General features: G+C 36.0%; 1 protein-coding gene across 1 annotated transcript; it reads right to left on the minus strand.

The window, feature by feature from the left end:
* Positions 1 to 219: 219 nt before the first annotated feature.
* Positions 220 to 15948, minus strand: LOC131797182 (coiled-coil domain-containing protein 186). The gene is given in 21 exon segments (XM_059114811.2): positions 220 to 1146; positions 2163 to 2312; positions 3974 to 4043; positions 4232 to 4437; positions 4537 to 4575; positions 4893 to 5055; positions 5523 to 5554; positions 5917 to 5996; positions 6617 to 6701; positions 6886 to 6960; positions 8297 to 8477; positions 9084 to 9226; positions 9994 to 10080; positions 10228 to 10326; positions 10783 to 10887; positions 11569 to 11688; positions 12228 to 12305; positions 12447 to 12581; positions 13451 to 13697; positions 15006 to 15204; positions 15207 to 15948. Coding segments are annotated over 21 exon segments (2637 nt in total). The 5' UTR covers positions 15469 to 15948; the 3' UTR covers positions 220 to 1065.
* Positions 15949 to 16906: the final 958 nt, after the last annotated feature.

Below are 16906 nucleotides of genomic sequence, written 5' to 3' on the forward strand. Positions count from 1 at the left end.
AATAAAAGAAAATAAATTCATAGGTGCTAGTTTCCTGGCAACAAGGTAAAAATAATTTTAACTTTCTTTAGGAAGGACTGAACTCAACGAAAAGGACTCTGAGGGAAGAAAATAAATGGAAAAATTCAAGGTTTATCGGATACCACAATGTGGAACACTGCAAGAGCCATGTCAAATTTTTCCCCAATTGGGTTTCGGAAGAAAACACAAATGAACAGAGACATTTTTAATTCGCAAAGCCTTTATATACATATTATACACATTCTAACCTGTTAATTAAACAATGTAATTTAAAATTTTCTTTATCCATTATAATTTCCTGGACGTTCCATTTACATCAACTTTAACATACCCATGACCCATATTTAAGCAGAGTGTGAAGGGTGAAGTGCGTGATAATTTACCTCCCTACGATGTGACTTTCTAAACATAAACAAAACAAAAAACAAAAGGTCAGACATTAAAAGAAGTTCTAACGTTAATGGTGGGTGCCAATATGAAAGCTGCCCTATTTGTTACAGACGCTCCTACACCTCTAGAGACAAAATAACTTCGCTATCTTCCGACAAGAAAGATAAAAATATTATGAACTTCTTTTCCTTTCATAATCTTTTTGGATACTGATTTTATGTTAGTCTTACATTAAAATAAACAAAAAATTAATTTTACTGAATCTAACATAACAAAGAGTAAGTCACTTTTTGGCCGAGATTATCCTCTTGCTTGCACTGCTTTTTCTTCTAATACGTCTCGACCACACACCACACCGTTAAGTTTTCTTTTTCTATTCGAATTCCATAAATATAATTTCAATTCCAACTTTATAATTCTTATTTTTTTGGTATTTAAAGCTTTCTGGTGACATGTGACGCATTTTACGCAGTCCTAGCGTGGATTCTACTGGAGCGTAACGAAAGTGTTTCATAAAAGTTTCCTTCCCGTAATCAGCCAGATATAAATTCAGATAAATCCAATAATTATGAATAACGCTTAAAAGCAGATCTGATGATACAAGATCTCCTGTTGGGTTCCAGTCCATCATTCTTCATTTAGCGTTTCGCCACATCAAGTTCTTTTACTTCTCCTTATCTTTTGCAGTTCTTCATTAAGTCTTGTTATCTCGTCTCCCAGGGTGTCAAGATTTTCCTGGAGAAAGAGAGTTTGGAAACGAATGCATCAGTTGGATCGACGTTGGTATCTGAGCAACCGTGCACGTAACCCTCCCCTAAGCTAACGCTAGCCTACCTTGTTATCAAATGAATAAAGAGGGCAAGTTTCTATAGAAACTGTAGTGCTGCGTCGGTGGTAGAGTGTAACAAGATAATTTGGTACTGAATTCTCTTTTATTGGATCGTTACGTTACTATCTTGCGCACTTTTAGAATTTTCTTTCATAGGATTGTTACGTCAGTCTTTCGCGCACTTCAAGAATTCTCTTTCATTGGATTGTTGTGTAAGTATCTTGCGCAAGTTTAGAATTCTCTGTCATCGGATTGTTAGGTCAGTATCTTGCGTACTTTTAGAATTCTCTTTCATTGGATTGTTATGTTAGTATCTTGCTCACGTTTAGAATTCTCTTTAATCGGGTTGTTACGTCAGCATCTCGAAACTCTCGAAACGTCTGTTTTGAAACTCTTTACGGTGGCTAATTTACGTTGTCAACTCAGTTGATAAACCAGATTATCAACCTTTTTATCAGTTGACCATTGTTGGGTCGGGGAGGGGGTGTAGGTTCATAGTTGCTTTGACTAACATTGATCCCATCAGTTATTGTTAGATGTATGCATGATGCGCGGTAATCATATTCTAGGTTCTCAAGAAGCGTTGTTCTTGTCAACCTCGACAAAGCTTGCGAGCAGACGTCAAGGCAAGGCCTCGTGTAAACACTTTTGTACTGAAGTAGAACTGAAGACGCAAAATTTCGCATATTTTTTGCGTCAAAGGGCACCACTCTTTGAAGAAATTTTGGTCACACCAGACCGAATGTTGGTTATGCCTCACGGCAGTATGCAAATTGGTCTACAAAACTCGCACCGTCCTGTCAACCAAACAGAGGAAACGCTAAAACAGCTCGGGACAAATATAAGGACTGCAAGCAGTACATTAGCGCGAGACGATCGAATAATTCTTATAGATTGTTTCATTTGACTATACTTTACTTACTTTTAGAGTAATGTTTTTGAGAATTGTGTCCTCTAGTACTGCTTGAAGTTTCTTGTTGATTTCGAGAGACAGTTCTAGAGTCATGTCTGGGTCGACGGCTTTGGACGAGTAAACAGAGGCCATGATTCCGCCGTGACGAGACACTTGGGCCTAAAGACAAAAGAGCAAGAAAATAAATAATCTACCACCACGAAAAGGAGGTTCAGCTGAACTTGTAAATCTCAGGAATGTCAAAACAAGAAATAAACATCGTTAAACTGGAAAGAGTGAAACCCTAACCAAGCATAATTGTTGTTGCACTATAGGAGAACTTCGCTTAAAAAAATGATCAACTTCGAAAAAAATAATTACAGTTTAAGAGCTTATTTAATTATTTTCACATTTTTATGTGAGGATTAGTGATGATTGAGAGGAGGGAAAAGAACGATGTTTAATGATTTCGTATCTTTATCTGATGAACTACGTTTAGTTAAGTTTAGTCTGGTTAAGTTTACCTCAGTTCAAGTGGAGAGTTTTTAAGTTAGTCGTCAACCGAGTTGGTAACTGTGACAGGGTTCTATAAAGCTTAATATCTTGGACGGGACAAACCTCGAAGTTATTCAATAGCGCAGCACAATCTACGGCCAAGAATTACTGAAATAAACTTCAATTTCACACAGTTTCAAACAAGATAGTCCTAGCTTTGTTATGAGAGAAGGGACAGAGGCACCTGTGAGTTATTCCGCGCGAGGAATGGGGAGGAGGGGCGCTTACAGGATCCGTCCTTGTCATCCTTTCGTAAGAGAGACAGTGGGAGAGAGAAAACATGTGTTTAGTGTGATGTATCAGTCGTGCGTCATAAACACTTCATTAAACACAGTAGCAAAACCCTCCGCTAGGCAGAAAGCTCCTTTTTCAGCTGTCTTGACAGTACCCTGTTTGTTTTTTGATACCAGCAAGTGTAAAATTCACTACACCTTAACTGCGAATGGTAGCAGTGAAGGAATCGCCAAGCGTTACGGAAAGAGAACATCCTTAGCTATTCAAGTTTCCAAATATTTTCTCATTCATTGCAAGACTAAGAAGATATCAATTGGGCGCGCATATCTCCCAATCAATAAATATAACACTTTTATTTTTGTTTTACAGTTACCTTACATATGTCCTTATTGACAGATTGGTAAAAAAAATTCAAATATGAACACGTTATTCTGTGGTTGCTTTTTCGAGATAACTGTTCATATTGTAATATAGCTGGATTAAGTAGGATTGTTTAGTCAATGATACTTTGCTTTTTAATACTCGATCTTTCTGAATATCTCTTTATGTTTAGCCTTGTTCACTCGATCATTTCAGGCTGTCCAATAAACCATCACTGAAATTTCACAGTTATTGATAAGTCTGAACATGTTTATGAAGTTTTTCAAATCGCCATCGAAAGGAATTCCGAATTTTAATGTTTCTTTTTTCTTATGTAATTGGTCTTAAAATTCTGTTCCTTGCACTGAAGACTGAAATTGGACCAATCACCACTTGTTCAATCAGGTTTTCCTTCGCTTGGGATAATTTATATTTATTCACTTCGAATTTCTTTTTTTGCTACTTGGTTTATTCATAATCGGTTGGTCGTTGGGCTCATTTTTGTTCCACTTTTAAGCCACTCAATAGGCAAGAACTTAATTTCAGTAGTTATTTGAAAAGACGAAAACTCCGTATGAATTGTGGAGAGCACTTGCTGCACCACATCAAACACTTAACCAAAGACAAGTACCATTAAAAGAAATGTTCAACAAATCGATAGACAGAATGTAACCTGAAGCAAAGTGACTCACCTTATGCAGATCTGACGTAGGTGGCGCAAGTGTTCCGGCTTGTTCTCGGAGCACATAGTAGTGAATAATTCTGCAGATAAACAGACCAATTGACAGAAATAAACCAGTCGATGAAAAACTAGAAACATCCACTCAGTCGCAACATCTACTCAGACTAAATAAACGGTGTAACTTTAGTTCGCTAGTTTACACTTCAGACGAGACAGAGTTTTGAGTATGGACATGTATGGACGTTTCTGGGATGATGTAGTCACTCACTTGCTTTTCTTTTGAATCTCTTCAACCAGGGCTGCCACATGTCCTTCCATGAACTCTAGCTTCTCGTTCTTTTTAGCGTGGATCTTCTGCAGTCTACAGATACGTTCCACAAGTACTGCTTTGTTGGGCTCAAGCTCTGAGTTTGTGCGGAGCTCCTTCTGCCCTAAAATCTGTACATTGTCACCATTGGACACATCCAGTGAAGCCTAAGAATAAATCCACACTAGCTTGTTAGCATAAAACAAATAGGCAGAAACTGGAAGAAAACAATGAAAACAAACGCAAAAACAAAACACGAGCCTTACCCGGTCTACCGATGACTGGGATCCATTGACTACAACCCACTAACACGGTAAAACAAATCAAGTGTCAGTTCATATATCACTTCTAGAATTCCATTTCTATTGTTTGTGTCATTTATTTAGCGCAAAAAGGTCTCAAAAAACACTCTATCACTAACTTCGTTGCAGAGTCAGTACTTATGAGGCGGTTTTGAAGTCAAATTTAACTTCTAATGTGATGGACTGGTATCTCATCCACTGAGGGGGAGGGGAAAGGGGCAAGGAGGCAAGGCTAGTTTTTGATTTATGGTGACAAATGCAGGTAAACTTCGGCAGTTCAGAGCCAGCAAACTATGAGACGTTATCACAACAAAACTCACCCCTCCATCGGTGGTACAGGTGCCCGAGGTAGGAGATGAAAGTGATGTGGGAGTTGTACAGGTGCTGCCTATTTTATCCAGAGAATTGGTGGATGAAGATTTTGATTCCTCACTCAGATTTTCCTTGGATTCCAGATTATTCGATTCTAGCTTCTCTACTTGTCTAAAAAAAAAAGGATTAGTAAAGCACAAAATAAAATTTTCGAAAAAAAGATTGTTTTGATCACGTTGCGGTCCTTAAGTTCTTAGCAGCAACAACATTTTTTTCCTTGAAAAAATCTAAGAAATGTGGATGTGGGCACGTGGAAAAACGTGTTCTCGCTTGACCCTGCCTCGGATGATGATTATTCCACCTACTAGGTGGAATAATCATCATCCGAAGCAGGGTGAAACATTAATGACTGCCAATTACAACAGTCCTTTTCATGACTACTCTCACCCAGACACTAAGACTACCCTCTCAACAAACGCTTTTCATTAGATGTCGCTCAGTTCCCTAAGGTTTTGATCTCAGAAGCCAATCACGGGCGGAAAAGTAAGTAAATTAAATGGATTCTCTTTCATCTCCAGCAACAAAAAAAACCTTGTCTGAATTAAGCTGATCATTGTTGAAATGTGCTTCATACTCACTTTCTTGATTGTTGCAACTGTCTAGTTAGATCCTGCAAGATTATGAAACAAGCTTATACACTATACATAACAGAACCCCTGTTTCTTCATTTACTCCATTAACAGCAGGTTAACATTTGCTTAAATTTTACTTATGATTGGCGGATTACTTTAAGCATTCAAATGAAAGTTACTTTATCTCGCATGAAACTTACTACTGCTAGCCCTCTTTAACAGTATTTCATACAATTAAAACAATCGTTATTGCTTTTGTTTTTTACGCTGTCAAACATCCTATCAAGCAGATATAATTTCAAACTTTTTTTCATCAAGAATTGAACAAACCTCTTTGCCTTGTTCCTCCCTTTGAACTATGAATAAAGAACAATGCTGAAGGCTTTGAACTGACACTAACCTTTATAAGGGCTGTGTTTTTTCTCTTCACCACCTGAAGTTCATCTTTTGATTCCTCTAAAGAGGCAGCAAGGTCTGACACTGAAGTGAGACAAAACAAGTGTCTAGAAAATTTGCATGGTCACTCTTTTTCCCTGGCCACAGAAGGAAAGCAAAGCTGGGTGCGGACAAGGAGAGAGATGAAGAAACCACTTCTCGTTCCTCTTGTTTTGAAAGTGTCAGTGTACTCGTCAATAATGAATTAGATTTAAAGTTTTGCAATAAATTTCCGTTCAAAGAAACAAAAAGTTAAAAGTTAAAGTTAAACTAATATAATCTGCAACAAAATCAATCTGTTTTTTTCTCAAGTGCACATAAACAGCTAAAAACTAGTGATTTGAAGTAAGCCAAGAGTGTATACAGATTTGTGAGTTATTTGAATTAAAATATATGAGGAAGCACAAGAAGGAAATAGTGGTACTTTGAAGTAACCCAAGAAAAACCAAATCAATACTAATATATAAGAGGCCATGTGTATTAAATGGGAGAATTGGAATCTAAACCAACCATTAAAACACTTGGATTAATCTCTATATTTAGATCATACTTATTCAAGCAAGTATTAACGATCGTTATTTTATTTATTTTACTCATCTTTTTTTAATAGTCAAACTGTTGTTTGTTTTACACAAATTAAATGTCTCCTTATCACTTGCTCTTACCAGCTTTTGATTTCTCTTCCAAACGACCTTTCAGAGATCCAATTTCACTTTCATATTCTAAGGTCTTCTCCTTCAATTCTTCTCTCTAAATAGACAAAAGAAAGATGGGTATACAATTCCTGACAAAAAAAGATAGTTTAATATTTAATAATTTAATACTTATATAGTGCAATATTCAATAGCACAATTTACAATTCTATCTGCCAGTAATTGATGAGAAAATTTTTCACAAAATGAAAATATCTGAGCACATAAACTTCAAGACCTACCAGTGCCTTTCTTGTGTTATCCACTTCCTCAAACTGTTCTTCCAATTTCGATTTGTCGAGAAGAATGGCATCAAGCTAAATGCACGGTTAAAAAAACGTTATTACTCTCACTCAGCAAAAAAACAAAGGCAAAGATCAGACTTAAAAAATATTGAAGATTCTAGCTTTAGACTGCTTTGGATTAACAAACTAAAATATCAATTTAAAGTTAAGTATAAACCAAAACCTACAACATCTCCCATGAAAAAACAACATCTAATAACTCATGAAACCCATATTAACTTCTTGAAATAAATCAGAAGGGAGAACCACTCAAAGAATTTAGATAAGACTGATTCTAAGAATTCCTGAGGGTGACCCCTATCATTGAATAATTGAAATCACACTCTTCTGGCCAGTGGTCCACATTCAATATGTTTGAACTACAGCTAAAACAAATAGGGACCAGAACATCAAGTCAAGGCTTACTAATTAAACTATTTGCATAAACTGAATAAAAAACATCTCTTTGATGGCTTGACCTGTCTTGTTTGGTCAGAGTTAGTAACTCTGTTTACTCATCTTCAGCTTTTTTACAATTTTATAACTCAATGACAAATAAATACTTCACTTTGGTTAACAATGTACATGACATTGAGCACTGTACCAGTATCACAGAGGCCATGGGTTCAAATCTTGTACAGGCCTTTTTTTTTTTTTTGGGTGTTATTTTCACTACTGCTTAAGTTGTGTTCCTTACTGATCACCCTTCTATTCATTTCTTACTCTGCAGTTCACATAATATTCAAAGTCAATGTACATGACATTTAAATTATAAATTAATGTAAAAAATTCAGAGTTCTGAGCCAAAACTCTGACCCTCATCAGAAGTACTGATCACTTACATCTGATGAAGGCACATTTGGTAAGTTGTCACTTTGTAAGAATCATTATGGTGGTTTTAAAAAAAAGGGTTTTACAATATTTTTCTAAGGAAGACTAATATTGCAAGACTTGATTCCATGTTGGAAACCAAGTTTCTTCATTTTGCATCCAAACATAATGATTGTGGGCCATTTGAAGTTCAAACTTTAGAAAACTAATTTGTATCAGTTTATAACTAAGACACATGCACTTTAACATGGGTGATAATTAAGGAAGCTGGCTGCTTTTTGGACCAAAGACTACATGGCAGAAAATACAAAACAAAGACTAAGAAGCAAACAACAATTGTTCATTTGGTTTTCAGTGAACCCTTTCTGCACAAAGAGACAGCCTCAGAGAGAGTGAAACACCTGACTGGCCACAGCAATCATCATAATTTAACAAGATTGCCACCAGCTACAGAACCACAAAAATCATAGTGGCAATAGAAGCACCAGCAATGAGAACAACAGAATTGACAAGAAGATCAAAAGTGTCTGATGAATACCTTAGATAAGGTGCCACTGATTGTAGATTGAAGCTCAGCATTTTTAGCAGTCATTTTCTCTGAGAATGCTAATAGTTCTGATTCTTTGGTATGACAAGCTAAAATGTCGGCTTCTAAGTCAGCAATTGTCTTCTTCTGTTCACTCTCCACAGATGTTAATTGCTTCACCATCTCTACTTCACTGTTTAGAAAATAATACATATAAATGTAAAAATTAGTGCACAACTTTATGTATCAATGGTTATTACTTGCACTCATCTTTGGATACAAACAAATTGTGAGGAAGCTGTAACAGTCTCAGCATTCAACCATCACATTTCAGCTAAGAATCAATTCAATTCACTGAATTGTGGTTAAATTCATTACTTGGTTTACTCTACATTTTTGGATGCTTTGCTGTAATGTTGTTGCAAGGAATGCAACATTTTTGTAAAATAAAAATTTCATTCAGAACTAGAGATAAGAGAGAGCCAGAACAATTAACCTTAATTTAACCCTTTCGCTCTAAAGATCTCATTAGTAAGTATTATTATCCTCACTGATTGCCATACAATTCTTGTGATGTTGTTTCAGGGAATTTGGTGGTGGATCAACTGGTAATCCCCTAATTCATATTTCTCTTTATTCTCAATACTCAACTGCATGATATTGTAGGGAGAAATTCTCTCTTGGTCATTCATGAGAGTTAAAGGGTTAAAAGGCCAGGAGCAAAGTAGAGTATAGAGGTTTGGGTTCAAATTTATTACTTCAAATTTAACTTACTAACAATATTCACGTTAGCACTAACCTCTCATACTTTGCCTTGTACAGTTGACACTCTTCAAGCTCTTTCTTAAGATTCTGCTGCTCCTTTATATTCATTAGGGCACTCTTTTCATGTTCTGCCACCTTAAGTGCATACTGTGTGATTTTTTCCTCTAACTCACTTATCTGCAGGAAAACATCATTTCCAATAGAGTGTTTATTTCTCATTTATTTCTCTGAAGAAATGTTTTTTTGATAAGATTGTTTAGAGAAACTAAACTTAATTTTACATTTAGTAAATTTGTAATTTTGGGAAGGATATTCATGGCTCTTAGGAAGAAGCATGTGTGAATTGTTTAATGAAATATCTATGCTTCATCTGGAGGTAACAATCTTGTTCCCAAATGGTACTTTTGCAAAGTTAATGCTGTTTGCCATCAAGTCTCTTAGAGCTTAAAAAATGAACCAAAGGAGTGTACTCCACTCCTAACTCAAGATACCTTTGAAACTCTGTGCAACTACCCACTTGCTTTACTTTTCCTGTGTGAAATGCCTCTCTTTTTCATTCATTTTCATTCATTTTATAAATTTCTTATCCTTGCTACATTTCCACTCTTTTACATGGAACATTTCACCACTACAGCCAAAGTCTTGGCTAATTTTGCTATTTTGTCTTCTAGCTATATTCAAGACTGCTTTATGCCATGTCTTTACTTTTGTATTAACCACATTTTCATCCACATTTTAAACATAATTTTGCCACTATTATCCTTACTAGTCAAAGGTTTACTAGTTGGCAATACAAGGCAGCCTCATATGGCTATCTCAAACTTCTCTTCAGACAAATGGGAAAAACTTGAACATGAACACACTATTCAATTCCACAAATTTTGTGTTCTCTGTTGGATTATTTTATAAAATCAAACTTTGACAATAGCTGATTGGAACTGTACCTTTTCTTTGATGACCTTTGCTTCTTCTTTACTTTTCTTGCACTGCTCTTTCCATGTCTCTAATTCCTGGACTTTCATTTTGTGAACCTTCAGTATCAGAATATGGTAGAGTAAAAAGTGCTGTTTAGATACTTAGACCTAAACAAATAATGTTGTTGGACATTGAGGTATTGCATATTATTGGTACAAAATAATGGAGCATATCCAATTATAAAATAATTATTTTTTTCATACCTCATCCTGGTCTGCAATTTCTTGCTCATGCCTTTTGAGTTCAACTTCTTTTGCTTTGAGTTTGCTGTCCAAAGAATTTGATCTCATTTCTTCTGATTCCTTGAGATAAACAATAACACATGTTGCTGTCACCTATGACAAATCTATTGGTGTTTGGGATCTGGTTCTCACTTCTAGTTGCTGTACATTTCCTGACAAACAAGTTGAGGGAATTTGGTGTTGTATCAAAAAAAAAAAACCCATTTGCTGAAAAGCTTATCAATTCTCACAACTGTCTACTAGATAATGTACTATACTGTAGGGAGAAGTTAAATAATGCTAAATAATATGAACAAGTTTAACGGGTCAATATTTTTACATATGACCAATAAGAACATGAACAACAGGCCATGCATTTACTGATTTAAGAGGCCAATGTTAAATGTCCACTAATTTTTTTGGGAATCGGTTGCTCTCAGAACATTTGGTGGTTCTTTGTTTCATCTCCTATATTACTGCAGCTAACAGAACTTTTTTTTTACATTTGTAACACACAAGTTATTAGGGAAATCTCACCTGATACTGTTTTATCATAGCCTGACAGTCAGCCCTGATCTGAAGACCTTCTTCTCTGGATTCTTTGAGTTTCTGTGTTACTTGTGCAAGTTTGGCTTTTGTTTCCTAATAAACAGCAAAAACACACTAAATATAAGGATATATGTTTCTCTATTAACACTACAGTAGTGTCCAAAAAACACTTTCAACCAGCCTTTTGCAAAATGTTCTTAGCACTCCTTCAAACCATGTGGACAGAGTACACAACACTCAATAAAGGGGGAGGCAGAAAAATGAAAACTCCATCAGTTATGAAATGCTATGTGAGAGAATAAGCATTTGATGTCGCAAACATGGATGATTTCTACATGTACATAACAATGGATACTGGGAGATGCAATGACCCAATAGTTATTGGGTTGGACTCCAGATCGAAAGGTCACCATCAAAGCCTGGATTGGCATAATTGTGTTGCTACTCCTACATATAACTACGGCTGTGGGAGTGTTAATGGGTACTTGTGAATCAATTTTCAGCAGAACCTCAGAGATATCAAAAAAGAGTTGATAAACGAGCAAAACAGCCAGCTAGTCTGACATATTTAGCCAGCTTCCATCACCTCAGTGTACCATAAGTGCTTATTAAAATTTACTTACTTATCTAAATACTTATCAAACTTGTCAAAATGCTGGAGAGTAATTTGAACTGGAATAACAATACTCCCCCAAGATATCTCTTGATATTGCAGAAACTGGATGAACTCTAGCATCCATGCACAATAAAAAGGAATAAGACTGGTTTATTTACCTTATGTGTCTCTAATTCTGTTTTAAGTTTGTTCTGTGCCCACTTGACTTTCACTGCTTGTGAATTCACTTCCTCTGTAAGCTTGTCTGATTCCCTCAAAATAGCATTTAGTTCCTTTCCCTGTAAAGGAAAAGGAGTTGTATATGGAAGACTTAGATGCATCAGTATTGTAACTGACATCTTTTAGGTTGGAAAGGGGTGCGAGGAAACTGATCTTGAGAAAAAACCATCTGTCTAACACATTCCAACTTTTAAGGTCCGCTTGTCCTAGAGCATGGTACAAGATCAGCCAGAAAACTATACTAGAGAGTCAAAAATAAATCTTACCTAAATTTGGAACCATAGAAGACCATCAAAGACTGTAAGTTAACTTAGAGTTCTGATGGAAAACTCTTCCTTCTGGCCGAGCTACACACTTAGAAGAACTACACTCTTAGAAGAGCTACACACTTAGAAGAACCCAAGCAATAATCTTTGGAAAGTAACATCATGCCAACCTTTGTATTTTCAGAAATTTTACTTGCCAGCAGTTCATAGCAGGAACTCAAAAAAGGTCCAGTATATTATCATTGACATCATGTGATGCATAATGCAAACTAAACAGCAGGCATAGCATTACAACTACAACAATCGACAGACTTAGAGCACTAACTGCTTACCCTGTCATCATATGCCGTCTGTAACTTAGCATGATCTGTCTGCATTGTCTTCAGTTTCTGGCGGAACTTCTCTATTTCCTTTGTAAAGAATTGGGATAGAACTGTTAGATGAGCAATCCAGGAAAAGGTATGCAAATTTTGCAAGGTCAGGGGGTACATGGCAACAAAGGAACCTAAACAAACATGTACATAATCTTTGGGAAGTAACATCATGCCAACCTTTGTATTTTCAGAAACTTTTCTTGCCAGTAGTTCATTCTCTCTAGCCAGTTTCTTCTTTTCTTCCTCTCCTTGAATTAATTTAGTTCCCATGTTATCTTTATCCTTGAGTACATCCTCATACATCTTTGTCACCTAAACATGGTATAAGATAGTAGTAAGGCATCCTGCTATGAATTAAAGTTTGAAATTGAAAGTTCAGTGACTTGCAAAATTTTCTGAAATCAGGGGTGGTTTCCCAGTCCCAAGATTTCTTTAGTCATTTTCTTTTATCTCATTTATCTTTGTTTCTCTTTAAATGAAAGTTTGGATACACTGTATTCAGTTGAATAAGCCCCGCCTTCAAACGAGTAAGTGACCATGTTAGTTCTCTGCATTCAAGTGATAGTTTGTTTAAGAAAAATCCAAAAGTTTTTGAGCAGTCACTTTTCTTCTCAAACTTCTTGGAAGATCTTTTTAGGAAAAGTAAGATCATGGGAACTCCAGCAGAAACTGTGGACATATATTCAGTTGTGCATCCCTCCTTAAGCCATTTGTATCTACCCATCATCACAGAAGACAGGGTTCATTTTTGAGCTGATTATCAACACTGGTTCATTCTCATTGATCATAACAAAGTAGTGATGTAGACTTAATGCACGTAAATAAAACTGAAAAAATATATATATAAATGTGGGGGTAGAGTCTACCTTGGCATAAAGTGCTCAATGCTGTGGTAGCAGAGCTGAGTATATATAAGTGAAAGAATCAAAGAGGACACATCGATTCTCTGTTACTCAGAGTTTCGCACCTAAGCGCTCGTCAGACAGAACAGAACAAAAGTTCTGTCTGACGAGCGCTTAGGCACGAAACTCTGAGTAACAGAGAATCAATGCATCCTCTTTTATTCTTTCACTTATATATATATATCTATCTATCTATCTATCTATCTATCTGTATATATATATATATATATATATATCTCTATCTATGTCATAACATAGCCATTTCTTTTTGCAACTAACCTGATCAACTCTAAGAGCCATTTCTTTTTGCAAAGCTGCAATAGCTCTCTTTGCAGCCTGATCATGAGCATGGAGTTTCTCTTTTGAAGCATCAAACTCTTCAGTCTTCTCTTGAAGTTTTTGTTCCAATTCCTGATTAGCCTTTCTAAGTGTTTCACTTTCCTCATTTCCACTAACTTGTAACCTGGATACTTCTGCATTTAGATTACTCTGTTCTTTCTCCAGTTGATCATTCTTATCCTTAACTCTAAATGGTTGAACAAAGAAACACCAAAATCATTACTTGACAACTACTCTTACCTACAATCTGCAATTCTGATTAAACCGAAATGTTTCTGATACAGAAGACAATTCTTTATCTTCTACACTTTCCAAACAGATCAATTCCTTGCCAATTATTTTTTATGATTACAACTATTTCAATTAAAATTGTTAGAGCAAAGCATCACAGTTCATGAGAAAAAAAACTGCCACTTACAATTAGATTAAACTGAATATCATTCAAAGTGCAGCAATAACAATTTCAGCTGTTCACCACTGCATGAAGATCTATCACTTCATGAGGAATCAAGAATTGTTTGATTTTTCAGAAACTACTCGGGATGAAAATAATAGAATGGGATCAAATTTAGCCTTTGGGGTAAAAGAACATACTAATAACATTATGTACTACAAAATTCAGCAACAATCAACCTCTAGCTATTACAATTTATGAGATCTTGTCATTTTCTTGGAAATAATGACAAAGACAAAACACATCTAAAAAATTATATTTCCATATATTACAACTGGCATCATGGCCTTATTCTTTATTAAAAATCACAATTAGATCAAGCAAAGTGTTTGTTCTTTATAAAAAACTTAAGATATTATGTAGTATTAAAAAGAAAATTACCAAAATGAACTCAAAATTGTTGAATAGGCTACAAAACAAATTCTTCCAGCTTCATAATTTGCTTTCAATTAGTATTACTGGTTGAAAGAAGTGAGCATGTATTGATGTGATGTTTTGATCTTGAGACTGGTGAAGCAAGATATAGCAGGTCTTTGTCATTACATAATCAAGTAACACAATGTACAGCAGGTGCATGGCAAACACAAACAAAATACTGTTTTATGCTTTGTAATTTGATTCGTGATCATTTGTAAGCAAAATCATGTTCTGGATCAAACAATGTGATCAACTCTCAATTTTGGACCAAGATTCTTTGAAGCAAGCAGGCCAATGTGTTTGCCGATATTACGACTTCTGTCTGAGCTAAAAAAGTTGGAGACATCTTCACTTCCTTACAAACCCAATCAGCAAGAAATCAGACCAAGAAATGAATTAAGAGGAATTTTAAAAGCAAAGAACATAGATTTAATTATGTTTTGCGTAGCTTGTTGTTTTCAATTAAATAAAGGGGATGAAACAATATCGCCCTAAGGCAAGGAGACATTAACATTAGAAGCATGTCTACAAACAGAGAAAAAACACAACTCTACTATGGAAGTGTGGCCCCACGTATTGCTAACATGACATTTTCAGTCTACAAATTTTATGACATGAACCTACCTTTTAAGCTCGTCCTTTGAGGATATTAACTCCTCAAGAACTGCGTCTAAATTTTTCCTCAAGTCTTCGTTTATCCTGCTCAAGTCTTCACCACTTGAGTCTTCTTTTGCATGATAATCTTTCAGTTTTTCACACAAACTCTTCTCACGTTCCAAAGACAATCTGTGATCCGTCTGCAATTTAGAAAGTTCGCCTTTGGGTGCTCATATTCTGCTAAAATAAAGTTTACCTCTTGATCTCCTCCGCGTGTAATTCCATTTAAAGGAGACAACGAGTTGTGAGCCTTGACATTATGGCTTTCATCCCGATTATCGCTTGTATCGCCATTCAAATTTGTATCGTCTTCACATCCATTACCATTAACAAGCACTTCCTCCTCGCTGCATTTTGAATCCAATTCCTTTTCGTCAAGATCGATCGTGATGTTAGAATTTCCATCAATCTCCTCTAGTGTGGAAGACATCAGAGTAACACCCTCAATTCTTCAGACAAGAGTTGACCCAAACAACAACCGCAGAATATCATTTCGTGAGGACGAAAGTTCCATCACTATCCACAAGCGCCATTTTATTTTCTTCACAGCGCCATACCATTCTTTCTTCAGCTGTAGAGTCTTTGTTAAGGTACTCAGATTAACCTTAAAAGCAAGGTTTCCGGTTCAAAGTGTACCCTTGTTCAAATGTCACTTGCTATTCGAACCGTTTAAAACTCAGTGAACAGAATATACTCACTTGTACATGGATTAGTACACAGGACTTGAGCCGGTAGAACTATCTGAAGTAGTAAGAGGATAATAAACCCTTCATATGGACTAAATCTAACAAAGAAAAATTTTCAAATAGTTATTTACTTGAGGTGCGATCAAACTGGTCGGTTCTACTGAAGGTAACGTTCAAAAGAAAGAAAATCCCCTGATATTTTGATTCCTCCAGCCTACAAAATGGCGACGGTATGCTTACGTCAACATTCACCACGTGACAATGGTCAGAGCGCGCGGACAAACACACGTTTCGCGCGCGACCTCGAATGTTTCCTTAACATGCGAGCGCACAATCAGCCACCAAGGAGAGGTTAAAAAAAATAAATAATTTTGCAAAAAACTAAGTTTTTTAAACAATGTGAGTTAAGAAAATAATAAAAAAAAATTCCTAAAACGCACCTTCCCAGCCACGGCTAACCTCCCCGTTTAAGAAAGAAATAAAGTAATAAAGTCAAAGTCCACTAGAATCCTCACTAGTTTGAACTTACCTTACCATTATACCAATGTATACCGCTGGCAAAGTGAAGACGAAGGAAACAATTCATAATTTAATTTGTCATTGCAGAATTTCGTGTATTGATCAGACTCAACGCATATTTCAACTCGTGGGTGTCTAAGTTGTTCGTGCGGCAACATCCGGCTTCTGATTTGCGACACAACTTAAAAATACTAAATGACCAAAATGAAACATATTTTATCAGAATCAACGAATTAAGGAAGAAAAAAATCCTCTTCGGTAGAAAAAGCACACAATTCCCGGCACGCTTCAAAATACAAAATTATCAAGGTGGTGTACAATAGTGCCAAAAAGGTGCCTGGTATTGGAGACCCGTTACTAAGAAAGAAATGGCTGGTTTCCCCATCCAAACGAGCAAGTACGTCATATTTTTCAGCCTAACATTGTCCAAGTTACGTCAGAAAATAGTGGCCGCCCAAAATCCTTTATAAGCTTCGCCACTGGACAATAGGCATTATGTCCTTGAGATTCTGCACTCGCGAAATGCTTAGACCAAAAATTAAAGGTTCGTTTTGGTTAACAAGTTAGACTGATTTTTTTTATTGCAATTATTAGTCCAGACTTTCACCTTTTCCTGCGAAACGCAAAGGAAATGAAACCAACTTTTTATTTTCTTGACATGTG

Source organism: Pocillopora verrucosa, chromosome 1, assembly GCF_036669915.1.
Source record: "Pocillopora verrucosa isolate sample1 chromosome 1, ASM3666991v2, whole genome shotgun sequence".
Taxonomy (NCBI): domain Eukaryota; kingdom Metazoa; phylum Cnidaria; class Anthozoa; order Scleractinia; family Pocilloporidae; genus Pocillopora; species Pocillopora verrucosa.